The 24,768-nt window shown below is 43.7% G+C and overlaps 1 protein-coding gene across 1 annotated transcript; it reads right to left on the bottom strand.

Annotated features, from left to right (window-relative positions):
- Positions 1-2,918: 2,918 nt before the first annotated feature.
- LOC308321906 (high-affinity choline transporter 1-like) lies at positions 2,919-19,145 on the bottom strand (the record flags this gene model as incomplete). The annotated part of the gene is made up of 8 exons (XM_080772999.1): positions 2,919-3,491; positions 6,671-6,888; positions 9,497-9,650; positions 10,093-10,254; positions 11,254-11,402; positions 13,680-13,835; positions 17,787-17,900; positions 18,962-19,145. The coding sequence occupies 8 exons, from the start codon at positions 19,143-19,145 to the stop codon at positions 2,919-2,921; spliced, it is 1,710 nt and encodes a 569-aa protein (XP_080629125.1).
- Between the last annotated feature and the right edge of the window lie 5,623 nt (positions 19,146-24,768).

Here is a 24,768-nt window from a genome sequence, read left to right as displayed (position 1 = left end):
AGGGTAATTACAATTAACAGAAAGTAAAACAAAAGACACAATGCAATACAATGCAGACATCAGGTACATCATGAAGCAAGGAGCAAATGTACTATAAACCATTAACTATATTCCAACACCCATGTCAACATCCTCATTTAAACCCAGAGGTTCTAAACTCTTTAGGGTATGGATCCTGGCTTTCTTTCTGACAAAACATTGGTCACATCGGTAATCTGTGGTCTAGTACAGTGTTTCCCAACCTTCTTTGTCCCAGGGCACACTTTTCATAGCCTAAAAACCTCGGGGCACACCTATATATATATATATATATATATATATATATATATATATATATATATATATATATATATATATAGTAAAACTTATTTAATTGATACCAAACACAATATACTTTTGACAATAGTATAAACTTGTCTAAAAAACACACATGACAGCATTCGTCAAATAACTTTAAAGAGAAAGAAAAGGACAGAGACAGTGCCTCAGTTTCACCAATTTATTTTTGAAAACTCATATACAAAATATAGCACACACATGTTCAATTTGTCAATTCTATAAAGTAATACTTCTCAACCCCCCCAACACCAAGCCCACACCCCCCCGCGAGTTTGAATGAATTGGCTATTTTACGGTTTCTGCCAATGTATGTGGCACTACTAGACAGTCTAGTAGTCTCCACTATCGTGGTTGGAATAAAACCTACATTAAGACATGCTAAATCCCTTGACTCCTTCAAAACCGCCCTCAAAGGGCACCTACGGACGGCTGCAATTCGAAACTGGCCCCCGTAAAATCTGAATCCCCCACACCAGTGATACTCAACCTCAGGCCCGCGGGCCACATCAGGCCCGCGGGACCATTATGACTGGCCCACCAATGAAAATCTAAAAAAAAATCTGGAAAATGAAATAAAAATAAATAAATCTGAATGAAGTTATCTTTAATTACATTATTATAAGTAATACTATTAGAGTTGTACTATTACTCGAACGAAAATAAAAGCTTGGGGGGGGGGGGGAGATGCAATGCAAATGAAAGACATATACTGTGTATCCCTATTCCCTGACATGGTGGAAATGGAAATTGCGGAAATGCGGAAATGGAAATTGCGGAAATTGCGGAATTGCGGAAATGGAAATTGAGGAAATTGCGGAAATGGAAATTGCAGAAATTGCGGAAATGGTAATTGCGGAAATTGCGGAAATTGCTCTTCACTTATAGCTATCTATTTTCAGGTAGATTGTTTTATTTTACTCAGTCAGCCATATCACTACTAATGTTTTTCATGAAAAAGGTCATAGCTGGGTAATCTATTTTCAGGCAAATTGTGTTTATTGTATTTTATTTTACTCAGCCATGTTAACCAACTTGCTGGCTGGCAGGCAGGCAGACAGACAGACAGCTACTCATGGAGAATTGGACAGGCAGGCAGTCAGACAGCTACTCATAGACAGGCAGACAGACAGCTACTTATGGAGAATTGGACAGGCAGGCAGACATACTCATGGACAATTGGACAGGCAGGAAGGCAGACAGCTACTCATAGACAGACAGACAGCTACTCATAGACAATTGGGCAGGCAGGCAGACAGCTACTCATAGACAGACAGACAGCTACTCATGGACAATTGGACAGGCAGGAAGGCAGACAGCTACTCATAGACAGGCAGACAGACAGCTACTCATGGACAATTAGGCAGGCAGGCAGACAGCTACTCATAGACAGGCAGACAGACAGCTACTCATGGACAATTAGGCAGGCAGGCAGGCAGGCAGGCAGGCAAAGAGCTACTCATGTTATGTTATTATGTTATTATAACAGCTACTCATGTTATGTGCAATAATTTGTGCAGTTATGGAAACAGCTCTTTGTGTTTATGCAAGAAAATGTAACACATTTATTTATTTACATATTGTGTGCATGCACATTGTACTTTGATACATTTTGCGAAAATAAAGCAATTGAAAGAGAGAAGTTATCAAGTATCATTAATGTCGTAATTTTATCATGGCCCCTGGCCCCTTGCCATTTTTGTAATGTGGCCCACAGGTAAATCTATTTGAGTATCCCTGCCCCACACCCCCTTTCCCCCCTCACTGTATTCTGTTTATTTTCCCTTTTTACCTCCTCTATGATGAGTTCCTGTTTTGACTATATACTAGTTGTGTATATTCGTACGTCTCTAATTGTTTTCATGAATTGAAAATGGCGGGCCCTATTGTAAACAAGTGTAATGCTTTATGGCAGTGTTTCCCGACCTGTGTGCCGCGGCACTTTAGTGTGCCGTTTGATGTGTCCAGGTGTGCCGCCTGATTTGACCGAAAGTAACACTAATCCCATCCCCCGAAAGCAATAGCTACTGAGCTGCAGGCTTCCTATTGTTAATTTTATATATTCAGTTATTCATTAATTATTTTGATTCGAAAATTTGTTCGAATATTCGTTGGCAGCACTACTGTCTCTGTCCTTTTCTTTCTCTTTAAAGTTATTTGATGAGTGCTGTCATGTTCAAACAAGTTTTACTCTGTCAAAAGTATAATGTCAAGACGTTTTACTATATATATATATATATATATATATATATATATATATATACACACACACACACACACACACACACACACACACACACACACACACACACACACACACACACACACACATTGTATATATCAAGGAGTGCCCCGAGATTTTTAGGCTATGAAATGTGTGCCCTGGGACAAAAAAGGTTGGGGAAACACTGCTTTATGGTGTCGCCCACTCACAGTTAACAGTTGTTGTATTGAGTTGTACTTGAAATGTACTGTAATTCTGCAAACTGTTAATAAATCAATCAATCAATCAAAAACAGTATCGTCGATATAGGAAACCGATCTGGTAGCAGCTGGAGGTGGAGGTATAACCAGTAGATTTCTCAGTAGACTGGGAACGCTCCGTTCACACCCTTTACAGCATCCCCAGTCTCCCTCAAGACACCAAGGACGTTCACACCCTTCACGGCATTCCCAGTCTCATCATTCCCAGTATTCCCAGTCGTCTCCCTCAAGTCAACACCAAAGACGTCCCAGGACGGAGGCAGCAGGCGGCGGGTGAACACCAGACGTGCCAGCAAGGAGGCCGCGGGGATGGTGAGCACGGTGAGCAACGTTATCAGAGACCGGAAGGGGAAACGCTGGTGGACGTCCCCCGTCGACGCGTCCTCCCGCCAGCCGGGAAACCTCAGCACGGGGGCGATGTGGAGCGCGGGCTCCCCGCTCAGGAACCTCAGGGAGGTGCCCAGGAAGAGGCCGGCGCTCGCGCCGTATCCGTTGGCGAAGGGACAGTGCAGGACGCAGACGATCTGCGGGAAGATGATGCAGTAGAGCAGGTCCGAGCTCATCAGCCAGAACGCCATGACGCCTTCCCCGGTGAAGGCCAGGCCGGTGCCGGCCAGGCCCACCAGCAGCACGCTCAGCCGGATCACCCACGCACACTCCCTCTCTGACGCCTGGAGAGAGAGAGGACAAGACTTATTACAACCCATGCACACTCCCTCTCTGACGCCTGGAGAGAGAGGACAAGACTTATTACAACCCACGCACACTCCCTCTCTGACGCCTGGAGAGAGAGAGGAGAAGACTTATTACAACCCATGCACACTCCCTCTCTGATGCCTGGAGAGAGACAAGACTTATTACAACCCACGCACACTTCCTCTCTGACGCCTGGAGAGAGAGAGAGGAGAAGACTTATTACAACCCACGCACACTTCCTCTCTGACGCCTGGAGAGAGAGAGGAGAAGACTTATTACAACCCACGCACACTTCCTCTCTGACGCCTGGAGAGAGAGAGGAGAAGACTTATTACAACCCACGCACACTCCCTCTCTGACGCCTGGAGAGAGAGAGGAGAAGACTTATTACAACCCATGCACACTTCCTCTCTGACGCCTGGAGAGAGAGGAGAAGACTTATTACAACCCACGCACACTCCCTCTCTGACGCCTGGAGAGAGAGAGGAGAAGACTTATTACAACCCATGCACACTCCCTCTCTGACGCCTGGAGAGAGAGGACAAGACTTATTACAACCCATGCACACTCCCTCTCTGACGCCTGGAGAGATAGGACAAGACTTATTACAACCCATGCACACTCCCTCTCTGACGCCTGGAGAGAGAGGACAAGACTTATTACAACCCATGCACACTCCCTCTCTGACGCCTGGAGAGAGAGAGGAGAAGACTTATTACAACCCACGCACACTTCCTCTCTGACGCCTGGAGAGAGAGAGGAGAAGACTTATTACAACCCACGCACACTCCCTCTCTGACGCCTGGAGAGAGACAAGACTTATTACAACCCACGCACACTCCCTCTCTGACGCCTGGAGAGAGAGAGGAGAAGACTTATTACAACCCATGCACACTCCCTCTCTGACGCCTGGAGAGAGAGAGGAGAAGACTTATTACAACCCATGCACACTCCCTCTCTGACGCCTGGAGAGAGAGGACAAGACTTATTACAACCCATGCACACTCCCTCTCTGACGCCTGGAGAGAGAGGACAAGACTTATTACAACCCATGCACACTCCCTCTCTGACGCCTGGAGAGAGAGGACAAGACTTATTACAACCCACGCACACTTCCTCTCTGACGCCTGGAGAGAGAGAGGAGAAGACTTATTACAACCCACGCACACTCCCTCTCTGACGCCTGGAGAGAGAGAGAGGAGAAGACTTATTACAACCCATGCACACTCCCTCTCTGACGCCTGGAGAGAGAGAGGAGAAGACTTATTACAACCCACGCACACTCCCTCTCTGACGCCTGGAGAGAGAGAGGAGAAGACTTATTACAACCCATGCACACTCCCTCTCTGACGCCTGGAGAGAGAGGACAAGACTTATTACAACCCATGCACACTCCCTCTCTGACGCCTGGAGAGATAGGACAAGACTTATTACAACCCATGCACACTCCCTCTCTGACGCCTGGAGAGAGAGGACAAGACTTATTACAACCCATGCACACTCCCTCTCTGACGCCTGGAGAGAGAGAGAGGAGAAGACTTATTACAACCCATGCACACTCCCTCTCTGACGCCTGGAGAGAGAGAGGAGAAGACTTATTACAACCCACGCACACTTCCTCTCTGACGCCTGGAGAGAGAGGACAAGACTTATTACAACCCACGCACACTTCCTCTCTGACGCCTGGAGAGAGACAAGACTTATTACAACCCACGCACACTCCCTCTCTGACGCCTGGAGAGAGAGGGGAGAAGACTTATTACAACCCACGCACACTTCCTCTCTGACGCCTGGAGAGAGAGAGGACAAGACTTATTACAGAATAACAACATAAATGCATCGTTAAATCTAAGTATAATTTGCTGCGTTGTGAATGAGCGTGTATAGATCTGCTATTTTCAATGCCACTCACATAATCACATGCAAGTATATTATTATTTTTATCTTGGAGACCCTCAGGGCTAAAGTTATACAAAACTTGGAGGGGAGGTTCATAATAATTACTAAAAATTAATTAACTTGTAATTATATCGGTCGCGGCCTCATGGTGGCGCTATAACAGCCCACTTTTACGTTTTGGCTTATAACTGTTATGGGCGGGCTGTTTCTCTGTTGGTTTTCTGTTTTTTTCCTTTCCCTATATGGTCTGGCAGGGGCGTGTGACTGGCGACCTGGGCTGTGACGTGTGGTATCTACCTCCTGTGGAACTACACACCTCCTCCTCATCAAGCCCAGCTGTATAAGACCTGGCTCTTCACTCCAGCCCTTGCCGGTTTATTCAGTTACTATCGGTAAAGTCACTGTGCCTCTGAGTTCCAAGTTTTTTCCCTGCAATCATCATTTTTCTAATTCCTCGTCTCCTTGTGCCCCCAGTGTTCTACGCCGCCTGCCTGCCTGCCTGCCGACCAGCTCTACATAGCCCTACAGCCCCAAGCCTATTTTTGTTTTTGTGAAATAAATATCTGAGTTTGTGAATCCTGGTCCTGAGTTCTGATTTTGGGTCCTATCTCACTAAACCCTAACAATAACTCTTGAACCGTAGGTCGTAAAATCTAAATTCCTTGGGTCATGACGCATCTCCCAATGTCAGGATGGATTTTCCGCCACTTTCTTCAAAACACACTTTTAGAGCACCCATCTGCTATCACACCAATACCTACTTTGCGTATATTAGCTTAAAGCCCTACAGGTCCGCTGTGCTTAGACACAACAACGCTTTAGCATAATATTGGCAGCAGGGACAAATTAGCCATTGGGCCAGTGGGGCCGTGGCTCAGGGGCCCTTGGCTCTCAGGGCCCCTTTGAGGAAATTGGACCGCACGGTACTAGGTTTGACGCCCTGAAAAGGGCTTCTCATGGAGCTCTTCATCGTCCATTGATTTAGTTAAATTTACGTCAAAAAGATGATAAAAACACAGAAAGAAAAAAAAATGTTGCACGCTACGGGGGGCCCTGCAAAAAATTACCGGCCCAAGGGCCCTCGTGGGGGTTAATCTGTCCCTGATTGGCAGGATGCAAAGAAGAAAGAAAATAAAACAAACAAACAAAATTACTTTCTCTTACTCACGGCTGTCTGCTGTACGCACACACATGCAGATCGAGACACATATAGTTACAGTGTACACACACACACACACAGCGACGTTTGACCAACCTGTTTCCTGAGGTAGCTCTTGTAGATGTTCTGAGTGAACATGGACGCAGACGAAAGCAGGGCAGAGTCCACGGAGGACATGACGGCTGCCGCCAACGCCCCGATGCCCAGCACCGACACCCAGGGCGGGGCCAGGTTCTGGAGGACAAGTGGGAGCACGTTCCCCGCCTCCCCGCGCTCAAACGGAGGTGGAAGACTATAGTCTGTCTGGTTCCAGTCTGGGAGAGAGAAGGGAACCGGACATCCAAAGTGATGAGAAGATATGAACCCGCATTCTGACCTGAGATCAGATTCTAAAAAATGTCTGTTTGAAAATGACAGTTTTCTGAAAAAGCTGTTTCTTTAACTTTAATTTTTTCCCACGATTTTGTAACCCAGTTTTTCTTTTCACCCAATGCCAATTATCTAAGTAATCCTGGGCGCCACACTTCCTCTGCCAACCTGGGGGGGCAGCGGACTGACCTCATGCCTCCTTCTATGCATGAGGAGTCCAAGCTGCTTCTTTTCACCTGACAGAGGGGAATTTCCCCGGCCGGACGTAGCGCGTGGAAGGGACACGTTATTCCGACCAGTTCCTTTCCCCTCCATCAGGCGCCCCGGCTGGCCAGGGGGAGGTAGTTTTAGAGACCAGGATTACGGCATGTTTTTGTGAGGGTATCTACCCTAGGGGACACGGGGAGAACATGCAAACTCCACACAGAAGGGCCCTATCGCCAACCCCCGCCTCGGGTATGGACACTGATGACGCGGAGGAGGGAACACAGTGCCCACAGCGTCTCCAGCGGGAATCGAACCCAGGACCTTCTAGCTGTGAGGCGACAGCACTACCCACTGTGCCACCGTGCCCCCCGCTGTTTCTATGTGTCAGTCGTTCTTTGTTTTTTTTTAAAATAGCAGACCTACAAGCTCGTAGCGCGCCACTCGGTGTCGCGCTACGAGCTTGTAGATCTTCTATTTTTCAATAGCTACAGCATGACATAATGCTAACACCAAAAAGAGTTCCTATCCAAAATGGGTTAACTTGAACATGTTGTTTTGTCAGTGGACCAGCAGAGGGCAGCCCAATGACAAATTCATGTCATCCTTGATCAGCCAGACAAACGTGTGTGAGATATTCTCTTTGGTAGTTTGGCGACACCTTATGGTAACTAGTAGTAGCCAGTAGCCACATACATCACATGTGATTGAATTTAGTGCAAATCCCAGTGTTCTGTAATAATGAATGAATACATAATGAATAATTATGAGGACATTCAGGACGTAGTATTTATATTATTAATAATTCATTTCTTATGGATTTATGAAATTATCACATTTTAAAACTATGTCATTGTGATTGTGACACAATGAGACGCGTGCGTGCGTGCGCGTGTGTTTGTGAGGTCATCGCGCTTATCAGCCAATCATTGGAATACGATCAGGCTCTCCTTCAGTCTCTTGAGCAGGTCTTTATCTCAACGAGACGAAAACTGAATACGTAAAATATATGCAAATCTAACAATAACCACATTATACAAACACTTAAACAACAAACAATGTTGATGACTACAAGTATTTGGGTTCAGGTTCAAACTGTCGTTCCCCTGATGCATCAGTAAGAAGCAGGAACTGGGGACGGCAATGAAGAACAATTGGTCCAAAATAGAGCTGCACGTATTGCTCTGTGCTGTATACAAAAAGAACAAAACACCAACAGAATGCATGCCACTTTGGGATGGCCACTGATGGAGGACAGCTAGACTTCATATTTCCCTGCTGTCTTTTGTCAGAGGTATTATTGCATCTAAAGTTCCGGCTGTCCTGTATTTGCAGGCTGAAGTTCAGCTCTGATGAACACACCTATACAATACCAGACATTCAGCACAAGGTCTTTTCTTACGTTTCCCATCTCAAAAACTAATGCAATGCAACACACAGTAATATATATAGAGCAATGAAAGAGCTGCAGTCTTCCATCACAAATCAGACAGGGAACAAATAAATCAATAAGTTAAAGGAGAATTCCATACTAAAAAGCTTTCTTACCTTTCTTTGTAGTTGTTACGTCCCCATCAAAGAGGTCCAGGTGTTATTTTGTGCAAAAGCTCCTTATTGGCTATTTCCCCTACCATAAGCCCTAAATGCATTGCATTGAATTGAATGGGATGTATGGGGTGTTGTGCTAATTCGCTTATTTCCATCGAAATAAGTAGTAAAGTGTGCCGCTTGGGTTATTATTTACATTGTGAAGAGAGGATATATACAAAGAAATTATAATTTTGAGCGATGGAAATAAGCAAATTAGCACAACATCCCATACATCCCATTCAATTCAATGCAATTCATGTAGGGCTTATGGTATAGGGGAAATAGCCAATAAGGAGCTTTTGCACAAAATAACACCTAGACCTCTTTGATGGGGACGTAACAACTACAAAGAAAGGTGAGAAAGCCTTTTAGTATGGAATTCTCCTTTAAAGAAATATCTCATGTCACTTGCTTTTGATGACGGTCATTGGACACTGTTTAAAATATTTCATACTGTAACGGTATAGGCTACTCAAACTGAAATTGTATTCATGGTTGCGATGTTATATTTATTAATTAATTAACTTGTTTTATATTTTAGTTGTATTACATTTTTTTAACTGTTTTTCTTACAGTCTTGTAAAATGTATTTCATATGATGTAATTGTAAGGTATTTTATGTGTGGACCCCAGGAAAAGTATATCTGCTACTAAGGTAGCTAATGGGGATCCAAATAAACAACCGGGAAGTCTGGCGTGGCTTTCCATGATCCGTGACCTCGACCGCGGTCGGAAAACGATGATGATGTTTGTGATTACCTGCAGAAACAGCCATCGCTCCTATGATGACTGAGGGAATGCCCATGATGAAGGACAGTATCATCGATGCGAAGCACGTGATCTGGGCCTGAGCAGGTGAGGCAGCGGAAAGGATCCTCTGGTAGAACGCCTGGTAGGACAGGCCTCCGAGGGACTGCAGTGTGCACGCACGCACGCACGCACGCACGCACGCACGCACGCACGCACGCACGCACACACACACACACACACACACACACACACACACACACACTTGTATTGCTGTATCCGATATTGTGAGGGCATCAAAATATTAGGATGGCAACTTTATAGCTGCCATTGTTAAAAAATGTTTATCGGTGCCAGCTGCTTTACACTTACAAGGCTGCTGTACTTTACACATCATACTTTAAATGCTTAGTATGAGGTATAAAATACAGCAGCGGTGGATATTTTGACATTTTGACGTTTATTACTTTTAGACTGATGGAAAACCTGTGTGGTGTGAGTGTCCCTGGTATAGGACAGGCCTGACCATGCAGATATAATGTAACCACTAAAACACATGACGCATACGGTAACAATTTATAGGATTTTGGGAGGAAACAACTACTAACCAATAAGAGGAATTCATCGATCCATTTTCCAACATCCTCCGTCTTGAGCTCCCCCAGCCAGGGTGGTGAGTGTACAGGTGTGAGAGTCACATTAGATGATGGTGATGATGATGATGATGATGATGATGATGGGTGGAGAATTACAAAGGGAACACACAGCCACTGGGGAAGGAGAGATACAGCAGAACAAGGAAATAGGTCAAAAAACATAATTATATTCACCGCTCGTGAAGAAGTGCTAATAATATGCAGGAATGAGGGGATGGAGGTTGCATTAACCACTTTCCAAAATGTATCAAAATGTACCAAAACTAAATTGCCACACACACAAAAAAAAAAATCTACATTTTCCAAAATATTTCCATGATAAAACATACAAATTGGGGGGGGGGGGGGAGTACTGTAGATCCATGAAGTGCATTACTCAGGGCACCTCCTCAACATACTGTACATATTTCCATGGCCCGGGAATCAAAACCCGTGATTCTCTGCTTCCCAACCAGGCAATCTATATTATACAGTACACAGCCAGGGGGTTTTCAACCCTTTTCATATCATCCATAATGCATTCGGCATTTGAGCACTACGGACCACCATTTGACGAGATTTAATTAGCCTCTCGGACCCGAGGCGACAGAATATGTTGATGTCGGTCAATCAGTAACTCCATGCTGTATTAAAACGTTGATCCGCGGAACGCAGCGAATCAGGCTGGAACCCAGGCTACCCATTCACTCACTAGTAGGCCTACTAGTTGCTAATAATGCCATATTGCTATAGTGTCATAGTAAATCATTGTAATACACATTATGAAGAAAACATGGAGACTTTGACATTCAGTTTTTGGGTATCATGATCAAAATAGGAACATTATAGGCTAATGGTGTGTAAATAAGAAAATGGACAAGACCAAGGCATTGCCACAGACACTGATGATTTTTGTTTCTTGTTTATCTAGGAATTGTATTGTTTTGTCTTGTTTTGTTTTGTCTGGTTGAATTGTTTGTAAAAAAGTGTCTTTATGTATGAAGTGTATTTTGTGAATTGTGGACCCCCTTGAAAACGAGATGGTTCATCTCAAGGGACTGTTCCTAATAAAGAATTTCAGACACACTTGTCCGTGTACAGACATCATTTGACTCCATTCACGTCTGCTCTCACCAGACTGATGAAGATGATCACCAGCTGGATGACATCGGTGTAGGCCACGGAGTACAGGCCTCCCAGCAGCGTGTAGGTGATGGCAACGCCAGCAGAAAGGACGATGGCGTAGGCCGAGTGAAGGTCGAGAATCACGCTGACTGTCCCGCCTGCAGAAACACACAATTATACACACAATTTGAACCCTATAGTGTCCCTACATGTCATACAGTATACACTATTCATCAGTTATGAATGACATCATAACTGATGGCCCAGCTCTTTGGCCAGGACAGCTGAGTGATAGGGAGCGGTGTGACATTGTCATTAAAGGTCCTGTCCAGGTGAAAGTTTTCTCCCAAAACAATTACAATTGCAATTCCACACATGCAAACATGATCCGCTTTAATTAGTCTATATTATGAGTAGGCCTACTAGTTTTTTTTATGTCTAATGTATTTGCATTTAAATTCCTAAATTTAACATAAGAAGTAAGAACATATAAATGTATTTGTATTTCCACGCGCTACGTCCAACCAGGGAAACTCCCCCCTGTCAGGTGTAAAGGAGCAAATTGGACACTCAGGCATGAAGGAAGCATGAGTTCAAGTCCGTTGCTCTCCCCTTGTCCCCCATATATGGGGACTAGGTTGGTGGAGGGTGTGTATAGAGCCCAGGATCACATTAGATGATTGACACAGGGGTGAAAAATGGTTTACAAAATCGTGGGATAAAAAATATATTAAAAAAAAAAGTATTTGAAATGAAATAAAACATTAACTTTTCAAGATTTCAATTCAGAAATAGCTAAAAATAATTCAGAATTTCAATTTAAAAAAGAGCAAAAATAGCAGATCTACTAGATCAAATGTTTTATTCCCAAGTGGGGACATGAGGAGACAGGATGTTCTACAAGCTAAACTAGTTTTGTGTTTGTCAACATAGCTTAAATAGTTGGTGTCAGTTCATTAAGGTGTGTACTGCAATGGAAACATACCTGAGATTCAAAACAGATAATTAAGTAGCCTACTGTTTAAGGAATGTTTCACTGTTCACTGTTTCACTGTGTTGTTGTGGAGCATTTGCTATCACAAAGTAGATCGACTATAGACCCCATGCAGTAGTGTCATTGCTGTAACTTGGTATCTGTAATGTGTTCTGTTGCTGCAGGGTGAACTACTGTATGGGTAGAATTATAGTATAATCGATGCCTTACAGCCCCCCCCCCCCCCCCCACCCCCGTCTGTTTTGGAATGAGGGAACATAGGGCTGAGGGAACATATAAGGCTGAGGGAACATAGGCCTGAGGGAACATAGGGCTGAGGGAACTTGGGTACAGTCCCTCAAAGTGCACCAGATTAAGCATTCCCCCCCCCCCCCCCCCCCGGCGTGGCAGTGCAGGGGGACCCCGGCCCTGACTATTCATTTCATTTAGTTTGTTTTGTGTTTCTGCTCCTCAAACCTGTTCCGAGGCCTAGGTATAGTAAGCACTGACTGATGCAATGATAAACAGAACTAACAATCACAGTTTAAATAGATTTTTTTTTAATAATTGTTTTTATCCCATGTTTTTTTTCACCCAGTGTCAATTATCTAATGTAATCCTGGGCGCTACACTTCCTCTGCCAACCTGGGGAAGGGGGGGGGTGGGGGGGGGGGCAGCGGACTGACCTCATGCTTCCTTCTATGCATGAAGAGTCCAAGCTGCTTCTTTTCACCTGACAGGGGGGGGGGGGGTTTCCCTGGCTGGACGTAGTGCGTGGAAGGAACGCGTTATTCCGACCAGTTCCTTTCCCCTCCATCAGGCGCCCCGGCTGGCCAGGGGGAGGTAGTTTAGAGACCAGTTCCTTTCCCCTCCATCAGGTGCCCCTGCTGGCCAGGGGGAGGTAGTTTTGATGCACTGACATGGCAAAGTAAAAAAAGTAGCGAAAGTGGGAGTAGACTAGACCAGTAAGACGCCCCTGAGGGCAAGAAGCGACGTTTTCGGGCCAGGTAGGGTGTAACATGTGTGCTAATTAGTAAGGCCATTCCAGTTGGGGCCCAGGTATGGCCGGGCCTTCATTTTTGGACCTTCGTTTTCGCCGGCTGCCGGGCGTGGCTGCGCTAATAACTTTGGGGCAGGCCCGTCTAAAGTTTGAATGGACAGGTATCAGTCAAAAGGGAGACATCGAAGAGGAAGGACAGATGGGGAAGGATCAACATATGGAATGTGTCAGAACAGGTCAGCTCCATATATGGAGATCTAAAAGGGTTTGAGGTCAGATGTGTAGTTGCTGGCCGGCTCCATATATGAGATCTATGAGGTCAGTGTTGTGAACTTCATAATATGGAGACGGCCATACATGGAGTGTGTCACGACTCGAGGCGTGACGGACGGACTGACTGACTGACTGACTGACATGTTTTGCAGGTTTTCATGATAAGCAGAGCCATAAAGTGTGACTGACCCAATGCAGCCAGGGTGCCGGACACCCACAGTAGGTCACTGAGCAGACTGGGAAGCAGGAGGGCCGTGGTGAACGCGTTGCCGTAGCGATGCTGAAACGGGTCCATCATCGTCACGTAGCGCTTCGACCTCATCTGTTTAGCAAAGAACAAGCCTCCTGTTGGGACACAACATGGAAGGGGATGCATTAGACCAAAGGGTTCCACAACCTGGGGGTCGAGACCCCTAGGTGGGTCCCCAGATGAATAATGTGCACTCAACACTAGCAAAGTAAGTAATTGTAATGGTTAAAACTCATTTTTGGGCGGGAACCCCTTTTGGTGTCAGAAATCCTTTTCCACTTTGCTTCTGTCTTCATATGGGCCATGTGAAAATGAAATCTGATGCTTTTATACGTCTCACATCCTCCATATTTCCGCGTGCTGAAAATAGCTGCTCTACCAGCTCACAACGTGTCGCGGACTAATCGCGTAGTGAGCTTGCAGATCAGCTATTTTCAGCATGCACCACATCATACGACAATCAGGCTTCACTGTGGGAGTGAGCATTTTCCAAGCCACTGGGTGAAATTACATTATTATTGGTCAATACTGGTGAAATATCGGTCAATATCGGTGAAAATGTATGGGTCAATAATATCGGTGAAAATGTATGGGTCAATATCAGTGAAAATGTATGGGTCAATATCGGTTAAAATGTATGGGTCAATATCTGTGAAAATGTATGGGTCAATATCGGGGAAAATGTATGGGGTCAATATCGGTGAAAATGTATGGGTCAATATCGGTGAAAATGTATGGGTCAATATCGGTGAAAATGTATGGGTCAATATCGGTGAAAATGTATGGGGTCAATATCGGTGAAAATGTATGGGTCAATATCGGTGAAAATGTATGGGTCAATATCGGTGAAAATGTATGGGTCAATATCGGTGAAAATGTATGGGGTCAATATCGGTGAAAATGTATGGGTCAATATCGGTGAAAATGTATGGGTCAATATAAATCGGTGAAAATGTATGGGCCAATATCGGTGAAAATGTATGGGCCAATATCGGTGAAAATGTATGGGTCAATATCGGTGAAAATGTATGGGGTCAATATCGGTGAAAATGTATGGGTCAATATCAGTGAAAATGTATGGGGTCAATATCGGTGAAAATGTATGGGTCAATATCGGTGAAAATGTATGGGTCAATATCGGTGAAAATGTATGGGGTCAATATCGGTGAAAATGTATGGGGTCAATATCGGTGAAAATGTATGGGTCAATATCGGTGAAAATGTATGGGTCAATATCGGTGAAAATGTATGGGTCAATATCGGTGAAAATGTATGGGGTCAATATCGGTGAAAATGTATGGGTCAATATCGGTGAAAATGTATGGGTCAATATAAATCGGTGAAAATGTATGGGCCAATATCGGTGAAAATGTATGGGCCAATATCGGTGAAAATGTATGGGTCAATATCGGTGAAAATGTATGGGGTCAATATCGGTGAAAATGTATGGGTCAATATCAGTGAAAATGTATGGGGTCAATATCGGTGAAAATGTATGGGTCAATATCGGTGAAAATGTATGGGTCAATATCGGTGAAAATGTATGGGGTCAATATCGGTGAAAATGTATGGGGTCAATATCGGTGAAAATGTATGGGTCAATATCGGTGAAAATGTATGGGGTCAATATCGGTGAAAATGTATGGGGTCAATATCGGTGAAAATGTATCGGTCAATATCGGTGAAAATGTATGGGTCAATATAAATCGGTGAAAATGTATGGGCCAATATCGGTGAAAATGTATGGACCAATATCGGTGAAAATGTATGGGCCAATATCGGTGAAAATGTATGGGTCAATATCGGTTAAAATGTATGGGTCAATATCGGTTAAAATGTATGGGTCAATATCGGTTAAAATGTATGGGTCAATATCGGTTAAAATGTATGGGTCAATATCGGTGAAAATGTATGGGGTCAATATCTGTGAAAATGTATGGGTCAATATCGGTGAAAATGTATGGGTCAATATCGGTGAAAATGTATGGGTCAATATCGGTGAAAATGTATGGGGTCAATATCGGTGAAAATGTATGGGTCAATATCGGTGAAAATGTATGGGTCAATATAAATCGGTGAAAATGTATGGGCCAATATCGGTGAAAATATATGGGTCAATATCGGTTAAAATGTATGGGTCAATATCGGTTAAAATGTATGGGTCAATATCGGTGAAAATGTATGGGTCAATATCGGTTAAAATGTATGGGTCAATATCGGGGAAAATGTATGGGGTCAATATCGGTGAAAATGTATGGGTCAATATCGGTGAAAATGTATGGGTCAATATCGGTGAAAATGTATGGGTCAATATCGGTGAAAATGTATGGGGTCAATATCGGTGAAAATGTATGGGTCAATATCGGTGAAAATGTATGGGTCAATATCGGTGAAAATGTATGGGTCAATATCGGTGAAAATGTATGGGGTCAATATCGGTGAAAATGTATGGGGTCAATATCGGTGAAAATGTATGGGTCAATATCGGTGAAAATGTATGGGTCAATATCGGTGAAAATGTATGGGTCAATATCGGTGAAAATGTATGGGGTCAATATCGGTGAAAATGTATGGGTCAATATCGGTGAAAATGTATGGGTCAATATAAATCGGTGAAAATGTATGGGCCAATATCGGTGAAAATGTATGGGCCAATATCGGTGAAAATGTATGGGTCAATATCGGTGAAAATGTATGGGGTCAATATCGGTGAAAATGTATGGGTCAATATCAGTGAAAATGTATGGGGTCAATATCGGTGAAAATGTATGGGTCAATATCGGTGAAAATGTATGGGTCAATATCGGTGAAAATGTATGGGGTCAATATCGGTGAAAATGTATGGGTCAATATCGGTGAAAATGTATGGGGTCAATATCGGTGAAAATGTATGGGGTCAATATCGGTGAAAATGTATCGGTCAATATCGGTGAAAATGTATGGGTCAATATAAATCGGTGAAAATGTATGGGCCAATATCGGTGAAAATGTATGGACCAATATCGGTGAAAATGTATGGGCCAATATCGGTGAAAATGTATGGGTCAATATCGGTTAAAATGTATGGGTCAATATCGGTTAAAATGTATGGGTCAATATCGGTTAAAATGTATGGGTCAATATCGGTTAAAATGTATGGGTCAATATCGGTGAAAATGTATGGGGTCAATATCTGTGAAAATGTATGGGTCAATATCGGTGAAAATGTATGGGGTCAATATCTGTGAAAATGTATGGGTCAATATCGGTGAAAATGTATGGGTCAATATCGGTGAAAATGTATGGGTCAATATCGGTGAAAATGTATGGGGTCAATATCGGTGAAAATGTATGGGTCAATATCGGTGAAAATGTATGGGTCAATATAAATCGGTGAAAATGTATGGGCCAATATCGGTGAAAATATATGGGTCAATATCGGTTAAAATGTATGGGTCAATATCGGTTAAAATGTATGGGTCAATATCGGTGAAAATGTATGGGTCAATATTGGTTAAAATGTATGGGTCAATATCGGTTAAAATGTATGGGTCAATATCGGTTAAAATGTATGGGTCAATATCGGTGAAAATGTATGGGTCAATATCGGTGAAAATGTATGGGGTCAATATCGGTGAAAATGTATGGGTCAATATCGGTGAAAATGTATGGGTCAATATCGGTGAAAATGTATGGGGTCAATATCGGTTAAAATGTATGGGTCAATATCGGTGAAAATGTATGGGTCAATATCGGTGAAAATGTATGGGTCAATATCGGTGAAAATGTATGGGGTCAATATCGGTGAAAATGTATGGGTCAATATCGGTGAAAATGTATGGGTCAATATCGGTGAAAATGTATGGGTCAATATAAATCGGTGAAAATGTATGGGCCAATATCGGTGAAAATGTATGGGTCAATATCGGTGAAAATGTATGGGTCAATATCGGTGAAAATGTATGGGTCAATATAAATCGGTGAAAATGTATGGGCCAATATCGGTGAAAATGTATGGGGTAATATCGGTGAAAACATATTGTAAAGATACACATGCAGCTTCTTACCGACGAGGAAGGTCAGAATATACGCAGGGGGCCCGAGGGCCCAGACGACGCCGCGGGAGGGAGTGTAGACGGCCTCGGCGGTACCCATGATGTAGGCTCCTCCCACCCAGGTGGCTGAAGGAGGAATGGAATGTGAAGCAGTTACAGTCAAAGGAAAGGAAAGGTACTATGTTTACCCAGGGTAACTGGACTAAGAACTCAAGAACTTGTCTATACAGCCAGGCCCTGCTCATAGAACATTTCATGGTAGAGGTTCAATGCCATGTCCCACAACGTGTCCCACGTCATTCGCTGATGTGGCAGTCAGCTGACCAATTGGGCGGGCTACTTAAGCTCACCAGTCTGCATGCTCTTCCTGCCCTCCTCCCAAGGAAGCTCTGAGAAGGAAGTGAAGTGGTCACGTGACTGGGCTGCGCCATGACACTTTCATGGACACTTTCATGGGAGCCAAACTACCCGGAAGTTTGGCAGAATGCACTGGAGTCAATGAGAGCTCAGTGACCAGCTCATGAACATTATTTATGAACAATTTAACAATTTTGTAACGTAATCACTTCTGGAAAATAACAGAAGACATGTAACACATTATTGTCTGTTGTGTTGTTATTCGATGTGTAAATTTCCACGACACACAGTGTAATTTTTTATAGTGGTATGGTATCTAAAGAGCACAAAGTACCTTTCTGAACGCACCAAGTATCGCGAGACTTCCTGTCTGGCAGCCAAATCTTGCGATACTTCAGAGCCAGAAACGATACCTGCTGCTGTTTAGATCCTCAGATGAAATGATATACTGTGCACTCGAAAAGTAAGTGATTAGAAAACAACCTGTGATATGTCTTCTGTTATTTTCCAGAAGTGATTACTTTACAAAAGGTCTCAATTGTTCATGAATAATGTTTGTTGTGAGCTGGTCCAGCCGGCTCCATTCACTGCCATGTATTCATTGCACTTCCGGTGTGAGTTTGGCTCCCATGAAAGTGTCCATGAAATAAGTGTCATGGCGCAGCCCAGTCACGTGACCACTTCCCTTCCTTCTCAGAGCTTCCTTGCCCTCCTCTGCATAATATGGTTCCTGGTTGTTATCAAGGAAGCTCTGAGAAGGAAGAGAAGTGGTCTGTGAAGGTTTTGTGAATCCCTGACGGTATATCGTCAAACAATTTGTATCTTCTCACCTGTCATTGTGAAGACGCCGATCCACGCGTTGATGTTGCGTCCTCCTATCATGGTGACCTCACTCCTGGATCCCACGCATTTCTTCTCCTCCCTCCTGGACTTCCTGGAAGCCCAGACGCCCATCCCCAGGATCAGGGCATAGAAGAACAACGTCGCCACCAAGCCAGCTATGTTTAGAGCCATCGTGAAACTGTAAAAACACACAAATGCAAGCAGACATGGATGTGTCACCAACAATGCCGTTGAAATGACCTTGAGCAAGATATTGAATCCATAACTGCTAAATATGTTATTATTATGTTATAGTAAAGTAATAAAGAGATTGCCGTAAAAAAAAAATCATATTTAGCAGTTATGGATTCAATATCTTGTATAGCCTATAGTCAGAAGTCCTACTAGATCCCAGGAAATTACATCTGGCCTGCACAAAAGATCACGGGCTCTACTGAATGTGACAAACAAGTTATGTACTGTATAATAAATGGCTGACACTATACTCACATTTCCATTTTTGTTTTATTGGCACACACCAAAAAGGAACGCTTACGTGTTTCGGCTATGGGCGGCTCTGATGAAGGCTCATATAGCAGAAACGTGTATAATCATTCGATCCTTTTTGGTGTGTTCCTATAGAAGCTTTGTCATTGGCCGATTTGCCTGTCTGCTTCCTGATTGGTTAGTCATTGCGACGGGTTTCTTTCGACCAATGACAAAGCTTCTATAAGGAACATCTTTGAATTCAGATTGCGCCCCCTAGATGTGTCAAAGAGACTACAATTTTCTTGAAAGCGTTAATTCTACCCATTGCTGGCTGTCTGAATACCAAAAAAATAAAATAAAAAGGTCATTAAAATGTGGACATATTGGGGCACGGTGGCACAGTTGGTAGTGCTGTCGCCTCACAGCTAGAAGGTCCTGGGTTCGATTCCCGCTCGGGACACTGTGGGCACTGGCGGCGTGTTCCCTCCTCAGTGTCATCAGTGCCCATACCCGAGGCGGGGGTTGGCGATAGGGCCTTTCTGTGTGGAGTTTGCATGTTCTCCCTGTGTCCCCTAGGGTAGATACCCTCACAAAAACATGCCGTAATCCTGGTCTCTAAAACTACCTCCCCCTGGCCAGCCGGGGCGGAGGAAGGGGAAAGGAACTGGTCGGAATAACGTGTCCCTTCCACGCGCTACGTCCGGCCGGGGGAAATTCCCCTCTGTCAGGTGCAAAAAGAAGCAGCTTGGACTCCTCATGCATAGAAGGTGGCATGAGGTCAGTCCGCTGCCCCCCCCCCCCCCAGGTTGGCAGAGGAAGTGTAGCGCCCATGATTACATTGGATAATTGGCACTGGGTGAAAAGAAAAAACTGGGTTACAAAATCGTGGGATTAAAAAAAAATGACTATGATGCCTCGTTTAGCCAAAAGCCATGGGTCTTGTTTGAGATTGTACTTGTTGAGATATTGCATCATGGGCTTAGTTGCAACATGGGGTCTTGCAACATGCATGTTGTTTTGAGTGACATTAACGTGACATTCCAGAGAGAGTGAGAGAGAGAGAGAGGTTTCCTTCTTTTGGAAAGTTCCATGACGTCATACAATACAGGTATAATGAGTATATTATCGTAAATATGTCAAAACTTTTCGCTTGCAACTGCCGCTCTCAACTGCCGCTCTCATGCCCCGCCTTGACATTCTTGAGGGTCAATAGGCCAGTTGCCTGGAGCTAAACGCATCTCTGCCCTTGCACCACTCAATAAAGAAAAAGGCCCACAGCCAGACTTGACTCCTGCAGTATGTTATCTATAGAGGGTATGTGTGTGGCATCATCATACCTGGAAGTTATGTGGGAACGCCCACTGAGTGGAAAAAAACTACTGCCTGGCCTTGACTGCAGCCCATTCATCCAAACAGAAAAGTCCTGTCTTGCATTAAACAATGTTAAACTCACCAACATTGCAGCTGTATGAAAAGCTTGAATTATCCTCTTTCTATATCTGCAAAGTTTTTGTCAAGAAATGCCCTGCATTTGATTATTTTTCTAAGTGTCAGAGTTTGGAAGTGCTTGTTTTCAATAACACAACATTTTGCTGCCTCCTGCATTATATGTGACATTTAGAAACAGGTGTTACGCAGGACGGTTGAGTGATTTCCAATGAGCGCTTCCAAACTCCAACACTCCATGCTGCTCAATGTTTTGCCACTCAGTCTATACCCATTCTGACCTGAGATCAGATTCTAAAAATGTCTTCTACATCCTGACAGTTTTCTGAAAAAGCTATGTTTCTATGTCAGTCGTTCTTCGATTTTTCAAAAATAGCAGACCTACAAGCTCGTAGCGCGCCACTCGGTGGCGCGCTATGAGCTTGTAGATCTGCTATTTTTCAATAGCTAAAGCATTACATAATGCTAACACCAAAAGGGGTTCCCGGCCAAAATGGTCTAGATGAGGGGGGCGTGTCCTGATGGGAACATCGTGCATGCGCATGCTCTCTATCATGCATAGCAGTCCTGTGGTGGATCAGTGGTACTGCATGTTACCGTTTTAAATCTATGTCAGCGGCCTCCATATAAGAGAAGATGTTTACGGTGGTTCTATGGCTGCGATTCCCTAGCCTGGCTATAATAAGCCAGACCGAATCAGCCGTTGGCAAAGAATAATTGCCTGCCGGCGGATTACGGTCTGGAGAGGCTCAATTGTATATACGCCCATGGATTTCCTACACCAGAGAACTGGTGTGGCCAATCGGGACACGGTATGCAATATGGGCGGGCTTTGGTGCCGTCACGTTCAATGCTTGAGACCTTTGACTGACAGTAGCGCTGACCAATTGCGTCAAAGAGAAACTGTTTTAACCCGCCGCCCGGGAAACAAGATCCATACGCAGCATCTCCAGACTCAAATATACCACACGACACGACAGTGTGATTTGAGTCTGGCTTATCAGCCAGGCTAGCGATTCAATCTCAAGGAACCCCATGCAGTATAGACCATTGATTGACCCCCCCCTTCCCCCCATTTGATACTATAGTTACAGACCAATCAATGAATTTCCGCTATAAAAGCGCCAATTATTATGTTAAAAGGTAAAAAAAAAAATATGATTGCTTGGATGGGTCAAGGTGATTGCATGCAGTGCAAAACATTTTGAAGAAAAAAAAGAAAAAAAGAGAGAGACATTTTGCAGGGGACCTCCTGGACCCTCCTCAAGGACCCCTTGGGGGTCCCCAGACCTCCTCAAGGAGGCAAGTTGGGGGTCCCCAGACCCCAAATTGCAATGCATGCAAAGAAGTATGGGGAGTCAGACTCATTTGTCTCGAAAGTTTTTACAAATGTTCCATGATTCACAAATGTGTTTCCAAGATTTACAAATGTGTTTACAAGATTTGCAAATGTTTTTCTATGATTTGCAAATGTTTTTCCACGATTTACAAATGTATTTCGTATTTTTACAAAAAAGGCATCGATTATACTATAATGCTATACCCATACAGTAGTTCACCCTGCAGCAACAGAACACCAAGTTACAGCAATGACACTATACTGCATGGGGTCTAGTCTATCTACTTTGTTATAGCAAATGCTCCACAACAACACAGTGAAACAGTGAACAGTGAAACATTCCTTAAACAGTACTTAATTATCTGTTTTGAATCTCAGGTATGTTTCCATTGCATAGTTGTCTCATCAACCTAGAGTACACACCTTAATGAACTGACACCAACTATTTAAGCTACGTTGACAAACACAAAACTTAGCTTGTAAAACATCCTGTCTCCTCATGTCCCCAAGTAACACTGTCCTCTGAAAGGCCATCTGCAATAACCTAATATTAAGTATACTGCGCACCCATTCACCTTTGCAGCTAAGTGTCCCTTTCTTGGACTGCAACTGTAGCCTACTTACTGTATAAGACGGAAGACCCATTTATTGAAATCCCAAACATGGAATATACTTGGACCATGCATTATGCCACATATAATGCCTGTCTGGACGGCCACCTGCCAGTATACAGTGGATAACTTCCCAGTCTTTCTGGGTAAGTTGGGTGACTATATAGCTATTTTTACCCTGAAATCCCAATTTTGGGCCTGTCATTATAGGCTAAGAAGAAAGGACAATTGCTGATCTACAAGGTCACAACATGCCGTAATGTGTTGTGAGCTTATAGATCGGCTTTTCCCCAAAAATATGTTTTGATAAATGACTTATTTTAAAATGTGTAGCGCAGTGGAATAGAGTAGACACTATGACACGTCAAGAGTCAATTAGTACTATAGGCTATACATTTGTGTTCTGGTAATATCATTGATCACTTGTTTTGCATGTCCGTGGCAAAAATAAAATATTAATGGAAATGTCCATCACATTCACAAGCTGGCAAAGTGATTTCCCCGGGTGCAGATAGCTGCTGTATTATCATGGTTATTGGTGGTGGTGGCAATATTAAAAATGTTTGTCTGAATATATCAAATCCTGTTTTGAGGATCACACAAGAATAGCATCACTTTATGGACAAAATAACACCCAAAAGGGTTCATAATTTCAGTCTGCTTGAGGTGTAATGCAGCTTTAAACAAAATAGCAGACAGTGGCACTGGTACATATCTGAACTCATCTTCTCACAGTGCGTGTCGACCACACAGCCGACATTATCGTTGCATAGAAGCATTGTGGTTTTGTTATGCGTACACACCCATGGTACTGTGCCAAGAGAACTCACAAATCAAACGCACGTACAGTACACGCAGTCAAGTTGTTTACAGTCTACCGATGTTAACCATCTCAAACCCACACCCTAACCTCCCACGGGGAAGCACACCTAAACCTAACCTAAGAGTCTGTTTAATTATTTAATTATTTTGTTTTATGAAGGTTTACATTTTATACTGTGAATTAATTGCACTAGCAAAGTGTAACATGCAGTGAGGACGGAACGTTTGTTCTACCCCATTGGTTCTCTGGGGTCCTAATATAAGGAGTCTTCTACCCCATTGGTTCTCTGGGGTCCTAATATAAGGAGTGTTCTTACCCCATTGGTTCTCTGGGGTCCTAATATAAGGAGTCTTCTACCCCATTGGTTCTCTGGGGTCCTAATATAAGGAGTGCCGGCTTGTCATGTCAGCTGTCACTCAACTCAATGAAGGCGTGTTTTGGGCTGTAAAACAATCTGCCCATTTTGACCTATTTAGTTTTTCCTGCAAATATTTGATGCTGCTGCTCTAGATTCTACTATCAATGAATTTCCGCTATAAAAGCACCAATTATTATGTTAAAAGGTAAAAAAAAAAATATGATTGCTTGGATGGGTCAAGGTGATTGCATGCAGTGCAAAACATTTTGAAGAAAAAAAAGAAAAAAAGAGAGAGATATTTTGCAGGAGACCTCCTGGACCCTCCTCAAGGACCCCTTGGTCCTATACAGTGACTGTGTGCGCGTGCGTGCGTGCGTGTCACTCACCTATATGTTGTTCACAGTCACCGTCTAACAGCTGCAGGTGCCAGACGAGTCCTCTTGGATCAACAGCAACAACACTGGACTGGACTGAACAACACTGGACTGGACTAAACAACACTGGACTGGACTAAACAACACTGGACTGGACTGAACAACACTGGACTGGACTGGACTAAAACTCAACACTGGACTGGACTGAACAACACTGGACTGGACTAAAACTCAACACTGGACTGGACTAAAACTCAACACTGGACTGGACTTAAACTCCAAGGGAAACCTCCACGTCTTCCTTATATGCTGATATGATCACTCCCTCTCACACTCAGTCCTTCAGAACACTGCACTCAACAAGCCATAAGGACA

This window comes from Protomyctophum bolini (assembly GCF_963924005.1).
Source record: "Protomyctophum bolini genome assembly, chromosome: 9".
Taxonomy (NCBI): domain Eukaryota; kingdom Metazoa; phylum Chordata; class Actinopteri; order Myctophiformes; family Myctophidae; genus Protomyctophum; species Protomyctophum bolini.
Note: the sequence above shows the minus strand (reverse complement) of the source record. Positions and strands in the feature narration are given on the sequence as shown.